This window comes from Brachycentrus maculatus, unplaced genomic scaffold, assembly GCF_059751285.1.
Source record: "Brachycentrus maculatus isolate JH-2025_06_01 unplaced genomic scaffold, ASM5975128v1 h1tg000244l, whole genome shotgun sequence".
Lineage (NCBI taxonomy): Eukaryota > Metazoa > Arthropoda > Insecta > Trichoptera > Brachycentridae > Brachycentrus > Brachycentrus maculatus.
This window is the reverse complement of record NW_028280995.1, coordinates 1,830,523-1,853,209: the sequence shown is the minus strand read 5'-3', so window position 1 is coordinate 1,853,209 and position 22,687 is coordinate 1,830,523. Positions and strand designations below refer to the sequence as shown.

General features: G+C 36.6%; 2 protein-coding genes across 2 annotated transcripts in view; one reads left to right on the top strand and one right to left on the bottom strand.

The window, feature by feature from the left end:
* The window catches only part of Atg1 (serine/threonine-protein kinase unc-51-like protein Atg1), a 99,207-nt gene that overhangs the window by 20,891 nt on the left and 55,629 nt on the right, over positions 1 to 22,687 (bottom strand). The gene's annotated exons all lie outside the window — the stretch shown is intronic.
* On the top strand, positions 968 to 9,672 carry LOC148306304 (uncharacterized). The gene is made up of 5 exons (XM_088265230.1): positions 968 to 1,192; positions 1,352 to 1,955; positions 3,054 to 3,335; positions 7,779 to 8,052; positions 8,576 to 9,672. The coding sequence occupies exons 1-5, from the start codon at positions 1,140 to 1,142 to the stop codon at positions 8,926 to 8,928; spliced, it is 1,566 nt and encodes a 521-aa protein (XP_088121356.1). The 5' UTR covers positions 968 to 1,139; the 3' UTR covers positions 8,929 to 9,672.

Here is a 22,687-nt window from a genome sequence, read left to right as displayed (position 1 = left end):
AAATAAATATCAAGCCACTTATTGAACTTTTTACTGTGTAACAGATCTTTTTAGGTAAAACCTGAATGTTTTTTCTCCATTTGAAAAATATTTAGTATATTTAAAAAAAATAATTAAACAATACCTTTTCTTCAAAATGCAAAAATGACACTTTCTGCCTTGTAGCGGGTAAATATTAAGTTAAAAATATGCCGCTTTTGCTGGGATATAGTACATTTTCTGGGCATTCCAAAAACATGCACAACTGAAAATTGACGATTTTTGATATATGACGTTGTTGAAAGGAGTGAGCGATATGTGTGCAAAATAAGAAGATATTAGAAAAGGGTGTAAGGCTAGGGATAATTGATTAAGATTAAGAAAGCTTCGTGGAAAAACAAACGCTAGGATGCACTGCCCTGTCTGGCAGCGAGGGTGATTCTTTTCAGCTTGTGGGATTCCAGGGGCAAGCAAAGTGAAACAGAGGAAACGAGTTCGTCCAAGGTTGTAGGACCTACAACCCGAGGACGAGGAGAGCTGACCCCAACAGTCTGTCTAGAAAGACAATAAGTTGAGATGGAGCCAGGAAGAAGAAAGAAGACAGATTATCATGTAACTCCAGATAAAATTTAACTGGGTACATCAGTTCATCAGTAGTTGGCGTCGTAGTAAATTATTTGATTAGGTCAGTTATCCGGAAATATTATAGGTACAAGGTGCGGTCGGAAATATTTGTGAATGACATTCGTTTAGCCGTAATCACTCTGCGAGCAGACTAGCGATCGGTGGCTGTTAGGAATACCACGATGGCGGCAAAACATTCGCATTTGAGACTATAAAATATTTTAGAGCTCGGTATTGTCGGGATTGTATGGAGTATGGAGTGTGGACACAGCGTACAATGTTATCTTGCGAGAGATAAGGTTTCCAACTTCTGCTGAACAGGATCGTTATCAGCGCGGGCAGCCCCTTCCCCTCGTTCTTTATCAAGAGTTAAATATTAGGTTCGCGAGATAGGCTTCTCACCTGCCCGCACCTCCATTGCTTGGATATCTTCCGAATAACAACTTGCTGATGGGTGCGGTGGTGAAATCAATCATCATTTGGGCGTAAAAAGTACATTTCTAGTAGTTAAGTGCTTGAAGTTCGACAGGAACACAATGAAGAATCATTTGGTAAAGCTACTACTGCCCCTGCTGTTCCTCGGTTTAGTGTAAGTTACTAGAAATTCAACCAGAGTGAACCAATATACTAGTGAATACTCGTGTACTTTAGTTCGTAAAGTTAAAGCTTGCGAAACGTGCAGTTAATAGTGAATACCAGGCAACATCAAGTATTGTTGTAAAATTAATTCGTTTTATATTCATTTCAGGCTACACAGCGCAATAGCCGATGATACTATCTCAGAAGATGATTTGTTTGACGATCAGCTTCTTCCGAAAGATTCAAACAAACTTCTGGTCTCGGACATGGAAGATCCTTTGATAGGCGATCTGGAATATCCTGCATTAGGTCAAGCTGGTGAATCTGTTAAAAAGGATGAAGAACCAGCGATGGGTGAAGAACCCGCGATGGATGAAGTGGACGAGCCCTCGATGGACAATGCTGAAGAACCACCGTTAGAAAAAGGTGAAGAGGCTCCAGAAGACAGAATGGACGATTTTGAAAGCAGTGGGGATGCTCCAGAACTCGATGTACGGTCACGCGATATGGCTGCACTGCCAGCAGAAAGCGAGGAGAAGACAAAGGATACATTCAAATGCCAGAATTTGAAGGTTGAGGACAGAGGAATGGTAATAAATTGTAAAGGTGGAGAGCTTGTGTCCGTTCCAGAAGACTTGGATCTCTCCGTTACTATTCTAGATTTAAGTAACAACAACATTACGGATATAACGGCATCGACGTTCCCGGATAAATTGGAAAATTTGGAAGTACTCAATCTCTCTAATAACTTCATAAAGAGCATCGATGGAAATGTAAGTAACACTGACTATAAATATAAAAAATATTAATTAATGTATTGTATAATAGCTACATTAAATGTAACTCGAGATAACGAATTCGCGGTGAATCAATCGGCCGCACCTAAAACAACACTGGTAGATAAATAAATATAAAATAAGTAAAACTTTAGCAAAAAAAATCGGAACACCAAAATATTCACGCATCTCAGAACATCTTAGAGAACTTCACTGAAGTGTCCAGAAAGAATAACGATCAAGCTTTGTTAGATAGTGTTAAGAACAATTCACGAAATGGCACAGAGGTCTATATCCTGAGACAAACAACACGGAAGACAGGCAAACCTTCGATCAGCACGCACATCAGTTATCAGAGCCCAACATCGACCCAATACAAATTCAGTCTTCGCGGAACAACTTACCCCCGAAACTTAGAAATTACATCCTGAATTCTGCTGAGTTTCGATGTAAACTCAAGACCCACCTTTTTCTGGATAATCCATAGTAATACGATTAAATCAAAATATTCACATTTACTTTTACCCGTAGACATTGATTGCGTTGCGTAACCATCTACATATCGCTCACTCCTTTCAAGAACGTCATAAATCAAAAATCGTCAATTTTCAGTTGTGCATGTTTTCGGAATGCCCAGAAAATGTACTATATCCCAGCAAAAGAGGCATATTTTATCTTAATATTTACCCGCTACAGGGCAGAAAGTGTTATTTTTGCATTTCGAAGAAAAGGTATTTTTTAATTTTTTTTTTTAATATACTCAATATTTTTGAAATGGAGAAAAACCTTCAGGTTTTACCTAAAAAGATCTCTAGATAGTAAAAAGTTCAATAAGTGGCTTGATATTTATTTTTAATACATTGTATTATATTTTTAAACTTTAAAGACGTTCTCCTGAAAAATCAAGTTTTATTTATATTTGTGACGTTCTTTAAAGGAATGAGCGATATACGTGAATATCTAATTGTAAAAATGTAAGCTCGTAAACGTTTAAAGTGAAACTCGAGGACCCTTGAGGTGATTTTTGACGAAAACGTCGCTATACAAATTGGCCAATATTATAATCATTATTATTTTTGTGAAATGGCATTCCAGGCTTTCAGTTCCTTTCCTCGGCTGGAGGAGATAATCTTGTCCAACAACGCCCTGACCACGTTGGACACGGAGACGTTCTCCGGTTTACCAGCGCTGTCCGAGCTGGACTTGGCGGGGAACTCGCTGCAACTGCCCGCCGCTACGCTGTTCCTGAACGTGCCCAAGCTGAGACGGCTGAGGATGGTCAACTGCGACCTGCAGCAGTTGCCAGAGAGCACGTTCGACGGGATGGTGTCCCTAGAGGATCTGGATATTGGATATAACCCAATAGCAGATGAGACGGTAAGTTACTTGATACGTACCGGAAAAGATCTAGCAGTTTTTTTGGACAATTATCTGGTCAAATTATAAGCTTAAATAATAAAATGAAAATGATATCTTCTGGCGTTTCTCATGTGTGTGATCATAATCCAGGATTCGGACCTCACATACTAGTATAAGAGTTTCTGCTTAGTAAAAAGCTTTTTTACATCTCACCAATAGATGTCTCTAGTGAAGTTCTAGTGATTCAAGAACAAGGTTTCTAAATTGGTTCATATATATAGAAATTCCAAGAATTTGAGTAGTGTGGTTGTCAATAATGGGTAGAATTGGTGAATGTTACACGTGTGTAAAGTGATCACTTAAACCAGCCGATGACGGTCAAAAAAGAATATGAGTTTTTTTGGGTTTGAATGGCTTCATTCAACCCTTTGCTTCGGAATAATTTGGTCAGTAAGATTTTTTTCATATTTTATAAATATTTTTTCTTTATTTTAAATTCTTTTGTATTTCATTATTATAATTACAAGTACAAGAAAATATATAACAGTAATACAAAAAAAATATCCCACAAAGGCATGGCCTGTGTGTGGGCATACATTTTATTTTAGGTTATAATAAAGGGCACTGGCAAGAATACAATAGATATTAAAAATAAAAATAGATTTAAAGTGCTAATACAAATGGTCTATGACAAATCGGGTGTCCAAACTTAAAACACAGTAACGGACTTTTTTTGTAGTACGTTTTTTTTTGCATATTCGGACTATGCAGAATCTACTTAGTCTAAAAATGCAACAAAAAAAAACCTACAAAAAATGTTCCTTACTGTGTTTTAAGTTTGGACAGCCGAAATGGTCATAGTCATTTTACATTATAGTTTAAGAATATAAATATACATAATGTACTGTACTTGATACATAAATGAAACGAAAAGATCTAGATCTAGTCAGAGTTTCTTTTGGGTTTGAATGGCTTCATTCAACCATTTGCTTCTGAGTAATTTGTCAGTAAGAATTTTTTCATAGTTATTTTACATTATAATGTAAAATGACTATGATAAATGGTCAAAGTCATTTTACATTATAATTAAAGAAGATACATAATATATGGTAGGCACTAGGCACGCGTTATTGGCCAAGCCGCTCGTGGCACGGAGAACCAGCAGTAAAATATATAAGTTGAAGGGCATCATTCTTTATATCAGAGGTACATTTGGCCGCGTGTAGGTGTGTGCTCACATTAGCCGGTGACATAATTCTTTAAATGACATACATAATGTTACGTGTGACCATTCAGTGTGCCTGGTGAACAGTCCACATACTGTGGAATACGGTCTCGTGTATAAACAAAAAACCAGGATGGTTAATTCAATTTAGAACCCTGAAAATGCTCCCACCGCGTCCTGTTGACGTAATATAAAACGCGGGCGATAGTCGCTACTTAGAAAAAGACATAGTAGACTTAGCAAGTCAGTATGCGTATTGTTCGCGAAGAACTATAGCATGAATAGCATTTTTACTTTCTACAATATGACGCATTACGGTGGTCAAAACAATAATGGGCGCTAAACACGGACGAATATTTTCACGAAAGCACATGGCGCAGGATCCGTTTTTTCTCTATGCTTCGGTGTCTAGTATTTCTCGTTAGTCATGTATTTTGTGGCGATCCGTTCATTGTCGGTTTTCAGTCGTATATCAAAGTGGCGGAAATCACTATGTCCCGATCATATGTCATACCGTCGCGTCTTTTCGTTATTTTTGTTAACAATTATCTGTGGCGACTCAAGGTGAAGCGACCTTTTTGTAATGTCACTGGGTTAGCGATTCTCGCTATATTCATGGTTGCCAGGTTGCAATTGTGAAAATACCGGGTGGGCAGCCGTATGCATTCGTAAAGCCATTCATGCGGGTCTACCACCCATAAACGCCATTATGGATATATCCCGTTAAAAGTTAGCCTTAGAAAATTCTCCCTGCCCATTTATAATGTACAAGAATTTATAGCATATTTAGTTTATACGTTTTATAAATGATAGTGGATGTGTAAAGTTAATAACAAATGAATAAGGTTGATCCCTAAAAACAATACAATAAACACAATGATCAGCAAATCCAATAGTGGAAACAAGCGGATTAAAAAAAATAGAGGCAAGAAATTAAACTGTACGGCTTGGTTGGATAAGAGGACATAAAGGAATATTTGGCAATGAATAAGGAGATGCTAAAGCTAAAGAACCAACTTAAAAAAATACAACACTGGAGTATAATACATTTCCCCTTAGTTTTGCTAAGGAATTGATACGAGAAAAAATGTTAAATATTTGGAATAGTCGATATATAGAAGCAGAAAAGGGAAAAATCAATATCGCGCTTATAATATTGAGATGCGCTAACGTCTCAGTTGTCCTGGTGATCCGACCGGGAACTCTAAAACTTCTTCTTCTTAATCTTGTTGTAGGCCTTGTGGCCTGTTTTTAAGAGGGATTAGCCTCCTGTGATTCCCAGCTATCAACCCATCTCTTTGGTGGTCTGCATGGGAGCGATGTGGGGGAGTCTGGATGGTTCCATTCTCCTCACATGCGCATACCATTGTCTCCTTCGTTGCCTTCCCCACCTAACGCCATCTTCGATCTCGCATATTTCCCTGATCCTGGCATTTCTTATCCTATCGAAAACTTATACGATAAAATTTAAATACAGTATCTACTCAATGAATTAGGGCCACCCATTATTTTTTTGAATACTCTGAAATCTTTTGGATTATTATATTTATTTTACATAAATACTTTAAGTTTTCTATTGACATCTAATATCATGTATATTACCTTCAATAATATGTAAAATATACCTGGATTATTTAAGCCTTTACAAAATTTCAAACCCTTTTTCTGAGAAAGGTCCCTAATTAGCACAGGTAGACAGATAGTTGAAAGTTAAAATAATAGTCCTATCTCATTTATTAGTGAAGTTTCTTGAGTTCTGGTTGTTGTTTTGTTCAGAGAGGTTATATAGTTATCGTGTCTTGTGAAAAAAACTTAATTTTTAATTTTAGTTCATAAAGTATAAAATTTTTTTGTAAACACAAGTGTTTTTTTTTGAAAAGGACAAAATGGGAAAAAGTAAAGACATTTCTGAGGAAAAAAAGTCTAGTGTTATAGTGCTACTGAAATTAGGAATACTATCTAATAGAGAAATTTCAAAAAAAGAAAACGTTTCTCGTCAAACAGTGGACATAATTTCAAAATCAATAAAAAATCAGTCACCCGCCACCAGCAATCGGCGAAAGAACTGTCGTAGGATTAGAAAAACAACACCGAGGACTGATTGAAAAATCGTTCAAAGTGCCTTAGAAAACCGTAGTGCATCAGCAAAAACATTAAAAATAAAATTGGAAGAAGAGGGTATAAATATATCGGTATCAACACTGAGGCGACGTCTTTACGAAGTAAATCTGAAATGCAGGCGCCCTGTAAAAGTACCAAAATTGACACCACGAATGAAAGCGGATCGATTAAAATGGGCCAGGCTACATCGAAATTACTCGGTTGATGATTGGAAAAAGGTATTTATTTAAATTGAATTTTCAACATATCATTTTAGTAAATAAACTTATATATTTGAATTAAACTTAAATTTTCATTATTTTTCAGGTCATCTTTAGTGATGAGTGCCGGTTAGAAGCCGTGACAGAGAGCCGTCAATTCGTCAGGAGAACATCAATGGAACGTTACAATGAGGCCTGTGTGGTAAAAGTTATCAAACAACCCCCGGCAACAATGATATGGTCATGTATTATTAACAATTTACCTGGACCGTTGTTTTTCGTGGAAGGAACAATGAACCAAAATTCCTATAAGCAGGTCCTCGAACGAATTTTATTGCCCTTCTACCATACACTCGACCCAATAGAAGGTCCATACACCTTCATGCAGGATGGGGCACCTTGCCACCGGGCTAAATCAATAATAAAATTTTTGTCTAACAAAAATCTGCCTTTGCTCCCCTGGCCTGGAAATTCTCCGGACCTTAATCCTATAGAAAACGTATGGAGCATGTTAAAAAATAAGGTATACTCATTTCCAAATCCGACAGTAGACTGTCTAAAAAAAATGTTCAAAAAGTTTGGTCAGAAGACGAAGAAATAAAAAACATGATAAAACAGTGCATTTTAAGTATGCCAAAAAGAATTGAGGCAGTTATTTCTGCCAAAGGTGGAAATACTAAATACTAACTATATTTATATGAAAATATATGCATAATTTAAGCGTAATAAAGTGTTCATGTGTAAATAAAATTCAATGTTGTTTTATTCAAGGTTTTCTCTGAGTTATTCCTGTTTGAATTGAGAAATTGCGCGAAATTCTGCGTGGCCCTAATTCATTGAGTAGATACTGTATGTACAGTCAATGTCACGCGTGAAAAGTCAGATTTGGTATGATGATTTTGTTTTTTTTTCCAGCCGATACTGCCGAGCGTGTTCGCCGCGCTGACCAACCTGAGCGCACTCACGCTGCCCAAGGGCGCGTCCCCGGCGCTCATCACGGAGGTGTGCCGCAGCCACGGCCTGCTGCCGGCCGTGTGCCTCGGCGCCTGCAGCATCCACTCGCTGCCGTGCCACCTGGTGCCCGCGCCCCCCAGGGAGGCCAAGCCCGACCCCAAGGAGGAGGAGGACCCCTCCCGCGCGACGGGCCTGTTCTTCGGACGGGGGAATATGGACGATTTGAGCGACCCGTGTGAGTATGCATAGTTTGAAACATTTCGAATGCAAATGTATGAGGCGAATGTCGTTGGACGGGATATACGGGATGCGAATATGGACGATTTCAAAGACCCATGTAAGTATGCATATTTTGAGATGGAGACTTTGGGATAATAAAAGAAGCGTCGGAAGATCTTTCAAAAATGTTTCGACGACATAGCCGCCGTGGGGGTAGAAACTGGCTGAAAACAGCAACAATCCGAAAAAAATGCAAGGACACGGAAAAGGCCCATATCCAGCAGTGGAGGACAGAACGCCAAAGAAGATGCGAGTGTGCATAGTTTGAAATATTTAAATTACAAATGTATGTCTCTCGGCCTACCCCTGCCAAGAAGCGGCGTGTGAGTTAGGTTTTTAGTTAGTTACTTGTTCAAATATTGAAAGCTGTCCCACCGCAATTACTTATCCAAATGTGTCTTTTCATCAGTCTTCAGGGATGTACTTAACCCTATGCCGCACTCACTTTAGTTAATTTGTTCGTATTTTCACGTTTGCAGCCCTCACCCATATGGAAGTGAGCAACACGGACGAGCAAGCGCCCGCGATGGAAGAATCACCCGCGGACGACTCTCTCGAGAACGACGAGGCGAAGGCTAAGGGCGCCGACGCCGACGCGGAGATCCCCGCGTCGTCCCGCGCCGGCGTCACGGGGGCGGGCGTCAACAAGACCGTGATCGGGCTCGTCATCGGCGGCATGCTGGCCGCCGTGGCGGCCGTGGTCATCAAGAAGAACTGGGGCAGAATCCGCGGCAAGAGGGACGAGCCGCGCAGGACGGGCGCCGGCGCGCACATCCCGCCCGCGCACTCGCCCGAGGAGGTGCCCTTGCAGAACAAGACACCCCCAGTCTAATCATATCGTTCATCCCCTTTACTTTCCATTGAGTAATCGTAGGCGTACATCACACCCAAAACCAATCGTTATCAAGACCAATCAATAGCCCGCAACTTAATTTTAGTTAACCCTAGATTACTAAACTATCCTACAAGTGAAGTTGTTACTCTTTTCCGTCAAAGTCCTCATTACTAAGAGTTGTGACCTTTGACGGAGCAACGACTCTTCTCCAGTTATCCCTTGACTGAGCTACACGTAGCGCTCAAAACTATCCTACAAGTGACGTTTTTACTCTTCCCCGTCTTAGTCCTCATTACTAAGGGTTGAGTCCCTTGTGGAAGCAATGACTCTTGTCCAGTTATCCCTTGACTGCGATGCACGTAGCGCTCAAAACTAACCGTGGAAGCAATGAGTCTTCTCCAGTTATCCCTTGACTTCACTGCACGTAGCGCTCAAAACTATCATACATTCGACCTTGTTACTATACATTCATAAAATACACGAAACATAAATACAACGAACTTTCTAAATAGCTAAACACAGGCAGGAATCCAACTGCCCACCCAAGAATCCACCCTTCTTACTGAACTTAATTCTAGAATTGTGGTCGTAATTTCTTAAATGATAAAGCTACACGCATTTAAACTATGTAAATTGTATTAATTTTTATCATTATTTTGTTTGTAAATAAAAATAAGACTTGACACTGGCAGAAACATCCTCTCACTGGGTGACTGTCAAATAAATAAATAACAAAATCAAGTTTTATTATTTTCATATTGGGCTGGAGCAGGACCAAGATGTTGGGCAGGAGCACCCAACCGTGAAAAAAAAACACCCTTTTTGTGTATTTTGATGCTGAATACCTTACAACTGTCCTTGGTGTTTACTTCAGTAATAAATTAGTATATATGTATATGTATATATATATATATATATATATATATATATATATATATATATATATATATATATATATATATATATATATATATATATATATATATATATATATATATATATATATATATATATATATACATATATATATATAGAATATAATATAATTGCAATTATATTATATTCTATAAAATTCAGTTCCACCAAGAAATGTTAGTACAAACTAAAAACAATTAGATTTCTTTGGCGTTCGGCATTAGTTACAAGATGTCTGAGTGAAGAATTATTAGAGAATTATTCGTTAGGATGTTGCCAAATTTTCCCTCAATCTATGAGTATTGTTCACGACTCTAATGAGTGAATTAGTACCTTAATCAAACCTAACCGTTAGTATCTTAATAGCCCATTATTCCTGGTAGTGAATGTGTTTCGATATAATATAAATTATTATTATTTTTGAAAAAAATAATGAATAAAAATAGTATGCTAACAATTTAATTCTAAATAGTGTGTCTCTCATTGACAAGAAAAGGATATTACGTTGTTTTATAGGTTTTTTTTAGGGGTTTGGTTTTTAAACTGCCAACATTGTTTCTACAGACTGTCAATTTGACAGTTAACTGTTGATTTGTAGTCAGTACGTTTTGCCATTTCACCACGAATAGACTGAATGACCATTATGCGCGTCGTAGGTTCGGTGAATGGGTCAAAAACAATATTCAGCTTAATCCTCTTTTTCAATGCAAAATTTTGTTCACCTATGAGGCACATTTTTTGTTAAATGACTACGTCATTAAGCAGAATTCCTAAATTTAGAATGGAGAAAAACCAGAAGCCTCTGTCGAAACGCCCTGACATCCATTAAAAGTCACTGTTTAGTGTGCTTTGTGGGCAGGTGGAATCATTGGCCCATATTTTTTTGAAGACGAAGCTGGCCAGAATGTTACGGTCAATGCAGAGCGCCACAGAACCACGATCAATGACTTCTTCGTACCTCAGTTGAATGGCATTGGTGTGACAGAGCTGTGGTTTCAACAAGATGGAGCAACATGCGGGTGCCACCATCGATTTACTGTGGGAAACTTGAATTTGTATACCTCTAAAAAACACCCTAAACTATTGAAACCTCATATTTAAATGTGTAAATTGTCGATAAAGTTCGCACTTTGCATAACATACATATAATCCATAGTTGACTGTTGACATTAAGTAGTTTCGCAGGGTTAAAAATTAGCTACTAGATTTGGTTGTAAAAAAACTGTAGAAATTTGGAATTATGGTTAGAAAATTTAAATTTTTGTATATTGTAAGTAAGTGTAATGTCATAACATTGTAAATAATTAAATATATAAATATTTAAAAAAATATATTTTGCTGTTGTTGTTGTTTTATTTCAGACTAGCATGCGTTGCTGTGGCTCAGTCTGGTCACGTGGAAAATAAAGAAAATAGAAAGCACACATTTCTAATATGTTGCAATGAAAATATTAAAAATCTGTGAAACAAAAATGCAATCGAAAAAATTAAAAATGCCAAGTAAACAGCTGTTAAAAAGCACGCTGTCCGCCATAAGCAATGTTGAGTATTGCGCGTGTCGCTGTAACGTTCAACAGATGGCGCTGCCATTGCGGTAAAAAAGTTTTAAAAATGTTATCACTTGTCACAGCCAAAACACCATCCACAAGACTGCGTACACGCTGCAATGAGCAATATGGAATTGGCAATATGTAGCGATTGCCTCACCGTGCCAGTACACAATGGACTATGATTAGACAAAATAAATAACAACAAAGTAACCCACAGCCTTTATGCGAGGTGAACGGATAAAGTTATAATACGATTCCAGCGATAGCGGTTGTGTAAATCCAGTAAATCAGTGGACCCCAACCTTTGGTCTGCGGACCGGTACCGGGCCGTGGATTAAATGGTATCAGGCCACCCAAGACCCCGCTAAAAAATTAAATGACGTAAAAAAACACAACCACACCCAATATATAGTAAAAAAAATTATTCAGTTGAGAACCTTTTCACGCCAAGTATTCGCCGATACAATACCTTCGAAGTAAAACAACACGACCTATTTAACCCTAGACAACTAAACTATATTTGTAGATACATAGTAACTAAACATTCGTCAGGCGGACTACGCAATTAAAAACGTGAAAATTATCAAAAGTATTTATTAAAAATTGTAACTGGCTATATGACACTTAATTTGGTTTATTGGGAATGAATGTAAGAGACATTTAACAATCAATCACTATTCCGTACACAAAGCCTGGCGGGTCCGGGGTGCATCGAAGTGAAGGGAATGTTACCAATATTAAAACAAGTCCATCGGTTCTGTGACGTCATTCATTACCAACTTACGAAAACAACGTATTTACGAAGGCGAATTTTCCAAAAGAAAATGATGAATGAAAATATTGACTATATCGGCTGTTATAAACACAAAACGAGTCTAATACAATCCTTTATAAGTTGAGTATGTTAAATTAGATATTATATTTTCCTCCCGTCTGACAATGATCCATTATCAAACGTTCACCGGTCCGTGCCGATAAAAAGGTTGGGAACCACTGCAGTAAATCACCGGCGAGTTGTAATGTATGAGAATTATTTAATTAAGTATATGATTGTACAATATCCTAGAATGAGGAAAGTACTGAGTTAGCTTTCTTGCATAAGTATTAGTTCGTGAAATGAATAATTTGTCTGAGGCATCTCAGCTTGATATGAAACATCTATCGTTCATCTTTATATGAAAGAAGATAAAAGTCTGAGCATCCCGGGGCTTACGACCTGGCATTTGGTTAACTAAAGCGATCACATTGCACACTTATGTAACGTTTACCATATACCAATAAGGAGATGGATTGGCAGTAGGGAATCGACATCGCAGGAGACTAATCCTTTTAAAAATAGGCCACAAGGCCTACACCAAGAATATTATATCGTGGTTATACTGGCAAAAAACGTTAACTCTAAAATGCCTGTTATTTAACCATAGATAACTAAACTATATTTGTAGATATAATGCCATTTGTAGATCGCACAATATTGACATGTGTAGTAGCTGTGCGGAATAGTGATTTATTGTTGAATGTCTCTTACATTCATTCATAATAAACCAAACTTAAGTGCCATGTAACTTGTTCCTATTTTTAATAAATACTTTTGATTAAGTTTCACGTTTTGAATTGCGTAGTCCGCCAGACGAATGCTTAGTTATTAAGGGTTAAAGCTTTTAGTCTGAATAAAATACCTGTTACTAAATTTAAAGCAGAATTTACTTTTAAAACCACATAAATATGACATTTCAAACTGCTTAATGTATTTATTGTAACGGCAGACAGTTGGTAGAATTCCGTTTTAAATTGTTGGTAGTGTTTGATAATGTCTTAATAAGACGAAACGCGTCACATATTATCATATATTTGTAAATAAAAGTAGAATTCAATCCAATAACCTTGTTTAATTTTGGATATATTACTCAACAGTATGTACTTAATGTATTTTGCCAGTTTAAAGAACGTTGAAAACATTATAATATAGCTCACTCTTTTCAAGAACGTCATAAATCAAAAAACTTGATTTTTCAGGAGATCGTTTTTAAAGTTTAAGAATATAATGAAATGTATTAAAAATAAATATCAAGCCACTTATTGAACTTTTTACTGTGCATCAGATCTTTTTAGGTAAAACCTGAAGGTTCTTTCTCTATTTGAAAAATATTTAGTATATTTAAAAAAAATATTTAAACAATACATTTTTTTTCAAAAAGAAAACAACACTTTCTGCCCTGTAGCGGGTAAATATTAAGTTAAAAATATGCCGCTTTTGCTGGGATATAGTACATTTTCTGGGCATTCCGAAAACATGCACAACTGAAAATTGACGATTTTTGATTTATGACGTTCTTGAAAGGAGTGAGCGATATGTACTGCATCATTAAATCAAAATTGTATATTTTCGAGTTAACTTTTTTTGCCAGTACCTACACCCGCGATATTATACCTCCATAGTATGGAGCCTTGTTCATTGATTTATGTTACTTTATATAGTGTGTACAAAAAAACTACCGGTAGCCGAAAAGTAGCGCGTTTAGAAATAGTTTTGGAAGGGTACCCCGCAAGTATGAAAGCGAAGAATACCAAGAAGTGACGTGACGGTGATGATAAACGAGATCATAATGAAAAAACCACGTGAGCAGTACATCCGGGTTGAATGACACAGTAACATCCCATAAATACGGACATAGAGCACATTTTGTCTCGTTACTAGGCAAAATTTACGAGTGAACAGGTTGATTGAGGATGGAACGTCGTGTACTAAAATTATTTATTAATTTATTCATTTCATCATATACATAATTACATATGGTCCGCCTACGTATGGTCAGCACGCTCGGCTACCGTACTGGATTCGATTCCCAAGAGGTCAAATAAATAAACGCAATTTTCTCACTTTAATATTAATTCAATTTAACCCTGGACTGGTACCTGAAGGGCATGGCTGATCACCTTTCCTTCGTGTGTTAATGATATATGGTCAAGATAACACTGCTTTTATATGATGCAGTGCCCTATGCACAATTTGGTGCGAAAGGTTAGAACTTACGAAATCTGTTATGTTTACTGTTTTCTATCGAAATCTTAATTTAAGTTGTGACAAAATGTGACCAATCCTGTGTTAAACCAATATGAAATCATTAAATCGTACCAAAAAAAATTACAAGCTAGAATTCCTGATTACTTAAAATCATCTATAATTCTTCCTGACCTTCACATATCGGTCACTTCTTTCAAGAACGTCATAAATCAAAAAACTTGATTTTTCAAGAGAACATTTTTAAAGTTTAAAAATATAATACAATATATATATTTAAAAAAAAATTATAAAACCCTTACCGCACCCCAATGGTGCATAGGGCACTGCTTCATATAAACGCAGTGTATCTCGATCGATTACACATGAAGGAAAGGTGATCAGCCCTCCACTTCAGGTACCAGTCCAGTGTTATATTGAATAAATATTATAGTGAAAAAATCACTTATATTTATTAAACCCAACATATATAATACAATATATTAAAAATAAAATACAATGTATTAAAAATATAATACAATATATTAAAAATAAATATCAAGCCATTTATTGAACTTTTAACTGTGCAACAGATCTTTTTGTGTAAAACCTGAATGTTTTTTCTCGATTTGAAAAATATTTAGTATATTTAAAAAAAAACAATTAAACAATACATTTTCCTCAAAACGCAAAAACAACACATTCTGCCCTGTAGCGGGTAAATATTAAGTTAAAAATATGCTGCGTTTGCTGGGATATATGACATTTTCTGGGCGTTCCGAAAACATGCACAACTGAAAATTGACGATTTTTGATATATGATGTTGTTGAAAGGAGTGAGCGATATGGTATTTTTGTACATAATTAAGGTCTATTCACATTCGCGTCTTGTGTCTAGCGCTATGTGATCACAGTGTGCCCACAGTGTGATAGTGGAGGGCTCACCGAGTGTATCAGTTGCAGTTGACATTGATAATACCAGCATTAGTTTACTTTGTAAAGATATCAGTTTGCTGGCGTGCTCTGCAAAAGGTCTCGGTGTTCTCTAGATGGGCCCTGCGCCAAAAACAGTTACAGACATGGCAATCTCGATAAACTGGTGCAAGTAAGCCACCGTTTGACATTTAAAAAAAATTATATTATTTATTTATTTTGTACGCCTCCGTAGTGTAATGGTCAGCACGCTCGGCTACCGTTCTGGAGGTCCCGGGTTCGATTCCCAGGGGGGAAGGGTCAAATAAATATAAGTGATTTTTTCACTCAAATATTTATTCAATATAACCCTGGACTGGTATCTGAAGCGGAGGGCTGATCACCTTTCCTTCGTGTGTTAACGATCAAGATAACACTGCGTTTATATAATGCAGTGCCCTATGCACCATTGGGGTGCGGATAAGGGTTTGAAAAAAATCTTTATGAATAGGATGGTCCAAAAAACTTCGGATGGCTCTGAACAGAGTTGATAATAAATCGAAATAGTCCCAAATTTAGATTGCTTCTATTTTTTACCATACTGGGATGGGATAATAATATACAGGGTGGCTGGTTTCCGAGAGAGGCTCATGAAGAGATTAAACTCATAATAAAACTGCTTGTGGAGCACATATGGGAGCGGGATATGTGGCAGCACTGTAGCGCAGTGTCGAGTGCTCATTATAATTTAACCACCAACATCAATAAAAATAAATCTTGAAAATTCGCATTTACTTTTGGTTGGATCAAAAGTTATAACTAACTAACTAACTAACCACCACGCCTCTTCCCCGCAGGGGTAGGCAGAGAGAATAGAACGACACACCACTCTGTCTTTGCAAACATTCTTCGCCTCTTCTACGTTCATGCATTTCCTCATACATACCCGACGATCATTACGACTCCTAACCTGACCACTTTCAAGTATTTGATATACCTGATCGTGCCAAGTTTTTCTCGGTCTTCCTCTGCTCCTTTTTCCAATTACATTCGCCTCATAAATTTGTTTTACCGTTCTTTCCTCAATCATTCGTTCTACATGTCCAAACCATCTCAACACACCTTTCTTAATTTTATCGATAATGCTTATCTCAGCTTTGCATTCCTTCCTTATTTCACTTTTCGAACATTAAAATTAAAATTTGAGATTTTTAACAAAAGTCTTGTTCTTCTTCTCTAGCCTTCTGTTATCCACTGCTGGATTTAGGCCTCTTCCTTATGTATCCTTTCATTTCCTTCGGTTGCTGTTTGCAGCCAGTTTCTACCCCCCACAGCGACTAACCGTCGTCGGACCATCTCTTTTGAGATCTTCCGACGCCTATTTTTTGGCAAAAAGCCTACCCTGTTTGTATGTTGAACGACGCACTCCTCCCATTAGTTTTAACTCAACACAAATACGGCTTATTTGCTTAGCGCGACGGTGACAGGTTGATAAGCCCTAGTATGCGAGTTGTAGAGCGTACGCATGTTGAGGATGGCGAGACGTCAGATGTGCAGATCTCGTGCAATAATAGAATCGCGACCAGATAAGCACGTGGAATCGGAACGTAATTATAGTGCAAGTGTGTGGCATAAGTGTTGGCTAGACAATTCATACACATTGCATAAATGAGCTTGACACTCATAGTCTTGAGATGCTTTGTTTACAGGTGGATCAACTGTGTACCATATCTCCAGTTAATTTTATTTTTTATTTTATTTTATTTTATTTGGGATTTTTACAGCCAAAACAATATATTTTACAACATTAATTAACAAAACTATGGCCAAAAAATCCTCCGATAATGCTATTCTTATGAAAGTTATGTTGGTTGGGGTGAGTGTGTGTGTGTGTGTGTGTGTGTGTGTGTGTGTGTGTGTGTGTGTGTGTGTGTGTGTGTGTGTGTGTGTGTGTGTGTGTGTGTGTGTGTGTGTGTGTGTAGTACCTACGGAACTTAATAGCTAACTGCAATAAAGTTATTTAGCAAGATAACGAATTCGTTAGTATTTTAAATAATGTACGATGAATATGAATTTAATATAAAAATAAAAACACTCGTACAAGACCACTTTTTAGTTTATTCAGTTTCAAGAATTACAGCTGTTCTCATCAACAGGTGAAAATACAGCTGATGGTGTCGATTACGACGAAACCTGGTTGCTGGTCAAATAAACTTCATGTGGAAAAAACTACATACACAGTTGTTGTTTTATTCTATAAAATAGAACTGTTTACAAGAGCCCATATACAGCCATAAATGTTTTAAATGTAGATAAAATGAGCTTTTATTAAAATTTAAATTAATTTGATCGTAAATCTGATCAAATTAATTTCCAAATGACCAAATACACACGATGCTTACTAAATTAATTTCCAAATGACCAAATACACACGATGCTTACTAAATTAATTTCCAAATGACCAAATACACACGATGCTTACTAAATAAATTATCACAAAAGCGAGCTGGGTGGATAGGTTATAATATAAGACACCCAGACCAGCTTTTTACGCTTGCGGAGGACATGTCGCTCACTCCTTTCAAGAACGTCATAAATCAAAAATTGGCAATTTTCAGTTAGTCATGTTTTCAGAATGCCCAGAAAATGTACTATATCCCTAGCAAAAGAGGCATATTTTTAACTTAATATTTACCCGCTACAGGGCAGAAAATGTTGTTTTTGCATTTTGAAGAAAAGGTATTGTTTAATTATTTTTTTAAATATACTGAATATTTTTCAAATGGAGAAAAAACCTTCAGGTTTTACCTAAAAAGATCTGCTGCATAGTAAAAAGTTCAATAACTGGCTTGATATTTATTTTTAATACATTGTGTTATATTTTTAAACTTTAAAAACATTCTCCTGAAAAATCAAGTTTTTTGATTTATGACGTTCTTGAAAGGAGTGAGCGATGTGCGAAGGCACAAACTACAGAGGACGACTCCGTTTAACCTATGTGGACCAAATGATCTTTATAAAAGAACTTACCATAAATACTCAGACTTCCATATTCTTCTTTATCTACGCTGAGATGTCAAAAAAATACATAACGCTCACTCCTTTCAACAACGTCATATATCAAAGATCGTCAGTTTTCAGTTGTGCATGTTTTCGGAAGGCCCAGAAAATGTACTATATCCCTAGCAAAAGAGGCATATTTTTAACTTAATATTTACCCGCTACAGGGCAGAAAATGTTGTTTTTGCATTTTGAAGAAAAGGTATTGTTTAATTATTTTTTTAAATATACTGAATATTTTTCAAATGGAGAAAAAACCTTCAGGTTTTACCTAAAAAGATCTGCTGCATAGTAAAAAGTTCAATAACTGGCTTGATATTTATTTTTAATACATTGTGTTATATTTTTAAACTTTAAAAACATTCTCCTGAAAAATCAAGTTTTTTGATTTATGACGTTCTTGAAAGGAGTGAGCGATGTGCGAAGGCACAAACTACAGAGGACGACCCCACTTAACCTATGTGGACCAAATGATCTTTATATTTTAAAAAGTACTCGCCGTAAATGCTCAGACTTCCATATTCTTCTTTATCTACGCTGAGATGTCAAAAAAATACATAACGCTCACTCCTTTCAACAACGTCATATATCAAAGATCGTCAGTTTTCAGTTGTGCATGTTTTCGGAAGGCCCAGAAAATGTACTATATCCCAGCAATAGAGGCATATTTTAACTTCATATTTACCAGCTACAGGGCAGAAAGTGTTGTTTTCGCATTTGGAAGAAAATGTACTGTTTAAATTTTATTTTTTAAAACATACTTTTATTTTTCAAATGGAGAAAAAAACCTAAAAAAAGATCTGTTGCACAGTAAAAAGTTCAATAGGTGGCTTGATATTTGTATTATATTTTCAAACTTTAAAAACGTTCTCCTGAAAAATCAAGTTTTTTGATTTATGACGTTCTTGAAAGAAGTGGGCGATATATGAAAAACAAAAAAGTGAATTTTTCACTCAGAGAAATTAAACGAAACGATTGATTGCAGTACAAGTGTGTATTCGCTCAGTATGTAGGACAAGCCTGGGGGGAAGCAGGTTTTCGTAGCGATAAAGCTGTTCAATAAATGCAAGTAAACTGCGATAATAACAGCCATTATCTCGCGTCTCGACGCGCTTTCGTTGCAAGGCTTGCTCGAGATGAGTTCGCATTTGAATCGTGTCATTTGACCCGCTTACAGGCGTACAAGCGGGCCAAGTAAATACAAATTGAGGTGCGTATCCTATATCCAAAAGCAAACGACAATCATAAAATCGATATCTCGGCACGGATGAAGGAGAATATGGAAGTCTGGGTATTTATATAGTTTACGACTTACCATATTTAGTTAACAACTATAGCGTGCTTTGTAGTTGTAAACAAAATGCGTCTGACTAAGAATTGTACCCACCGCTTAGTCAAGATGGAGCTAAAATTATTATAAAAAACTAACTAACCATCACGCCGCTTCCCCGCAGTGGTAGGCAGAGAGAATAGAACGCCACACCACTCTGTCTTTGCAAACATTCTTCGCCTCTTCCACGTTCATGCATCTCCTCATACATACCCGCCGATTATTATAAAACTCAATGAATAATTAAAATGAGTGGAATGCCAGTATGTAATTTTGAAATAAATATAATATTAACTAAACCAACCATCTGCCGCTTCCTGTTGGGGTAGGCAGAGAGAATAGAACGCCACGCCACGCCAATCTGTCTCGGCAAACAATCTTCGTGTCTTCCATATTCATGCATATCCTTTTACATACACGCCGATTATTTCGACTCCTGACCTGACCAATTTCAAGTAAATATATATTTGATATACTTGATGCCAAGTTCTCCTCGATCTTCTTCTCCTTCCATTACCAACTGCATTCGAATCATAATTTTTTGTTCTATTTTTCTTAACTCTTTCACGTGGCCAAGCCATCTCAACTTTTTCACTCAACTCAGAACTTTCATAATTATTATTATTATTCCGATATCAAGAAAAAAGTCAAACACCAAAAGATACGATTAATGTAAAATTTAGGCTTAGCTTCACGTATGGTGTTTGAAAATGATGCGAAATGCATCGAAACACGTGTCTCAATAGATTTGAGAAATACTGTGATTTATCAAGTAAAATTTAAATAAAAAATGGATAGTGACAGAGGATAGTGAAAAAAAAAATCATTATGTATCACAAAAAATATTGAATTCGTTACGGATCAGATTGTCACCATCTAAGATATTGTTTCGATAGCTAAATCATAAATATGTAATCGATTGTATCAACAGTAAACACTTGGGAACGTGAGCTAAATTATCGATATCAAGACGTGTTGCCTATCTTCGTCCGTGGTTCGTTATTATAGCACTATGGCATCGCGATCTGTCGTAATAGCTGTGTCGAAATAGAGCTTGGTTGTAGGCAGGCAGCATGCGCATCAACCATCCCTAAGCTAAAAAGAGAATATTATCAAAGGTCTCCGTACTCCGTTGATACGTGGTTGAGTGTCGACTATTGTAATTCAATTCATGAAAATACTACAAGAAATTAAAGAAGTCAAGAAAACTGGCAGTATAAGTATTCGAAAAAGTGATTTGATAATAAGGTAAAACCTCTATATAACGGACTAATTAGAGGGAGGAGGTGTCCGTTAAAACCCAAAGTCCGCTATATAAAAATAGGTTTAAAATAAATAAAAAAACTTTGTTTTCAAAAAATGTACACTGTAATTTAGATATGAATAAACAATACAAAACACAAACAAATGATTATCATGGCCGCAATTTTTTTATTTGCGGCGACACTTGAATTTAAGGACGTATAATAATATTAAGAGGACTTTTTTTTTTTTAATCGGTGTTTGATTTAAGATTCAATACATAAATCAAAACGGAGTTCTACAAATTAAACGCCAAATCAATAAATAAATAAGAATTCAACCGAAAGAGACAAACAATTTTATTAATAATATTTATATATTTTTTTAAATAGCAGCTGCCCGCTCCGGGATTCGACCGCACATAGAGGGCATTGATATCGCTGCAACAACTACAAAATAAACACTAAAAAACTGCGTTTTGAATATCGCCAGAAGGCGCAAGGGGTCGCGATGAAATTTGCCAATGTCGGGGCAACGTACTGCCTGAGAGTCGGTCACTCGATACAGCGAAAAATCACCGCACGCGGAATAATGTGCGCCGATCGAGGCTGTTGAACCACCGGGTCATATCTTCCGCTGTTTATTGCCTCGGACGAGACAGACAATATCTGACCTCTCGTAAATAATTGCTGATACAGTAGGTTCTGGGTACGTATACAACAACACGCGCGTCGGGGTGTTCAATGCACTCGGCTTAATCTACCAAAAGAACTATAAATATGCACTGAATAAAATTATTTATTTTTAGAGCTTTTGCACAAACGTCACGTATCACACAGAGGACATCACAGATTACGCAGTTAGGCTAGGGCACAGGTTCTCAAAGTTTTTCAGTCAATCACTACCTGATAAAATATTTCGTCGATTCAGGAACCGAAATATCCCATAATAAAACAAATAATTTTAATAAATCAACGGGTATAGAGATTTTACAAGTAAATAAAACTGATCTTTGTTAAGATAATCTAGAAAAATTGGAAATAAGTAAAGCAATCAATAAAGATTTACCCATAATAAATAACCAACTTAATTAAATTTCGAGTCCACTTTTGAAAATATTCCCATTGTGATTCAGTTGTCGTTTTTCCCTCTTTCAAAAAAATTTTTTTTTACAAATGTCTAATCGTAATAACTTTATTTTAATTTTAATTTATGATGGAATGATTTTCCGAAACCGGTAGTTACAAATAAGTGTTAAAAAAGTGGTATTACACAAAGTTAACAATGGATGGTAAGGAGAGTATCTAATTTGATTTATTGCGAATTTTCTTTAACAAGTGGAATTGAGGTCACATTTGACGAGTTGCGTTTGGCATAAAATGGAACGCGGGAGACGCTCCCGCGTTCCGCTTAAAAAGCTGAAAAAGAGAGACATGAACATCATTTTTAGATTCCGGATACAAAAATAACTGCCCAACTTTCGTCAAAATCTAAATAATTTTAGTTTCCTCCATTGCGACGTAATAATTCACGGAAGCCTGGGACAGACATCAATAGCAAGGTAGAGAGGCAATTTAGATGGTACGGGCACACAGGACGAAGAGAACCTGAACATATTGTGAACCAGGTAATCGCCATAGAGCTCTTCCTCGAAAGGCATCTAGACGAAGACCGAAAAATTCATGGATGCTATGGAAAGATAACATGATGATTCGAAGGCATGGTTTTTTACATTTTTTGATATCTA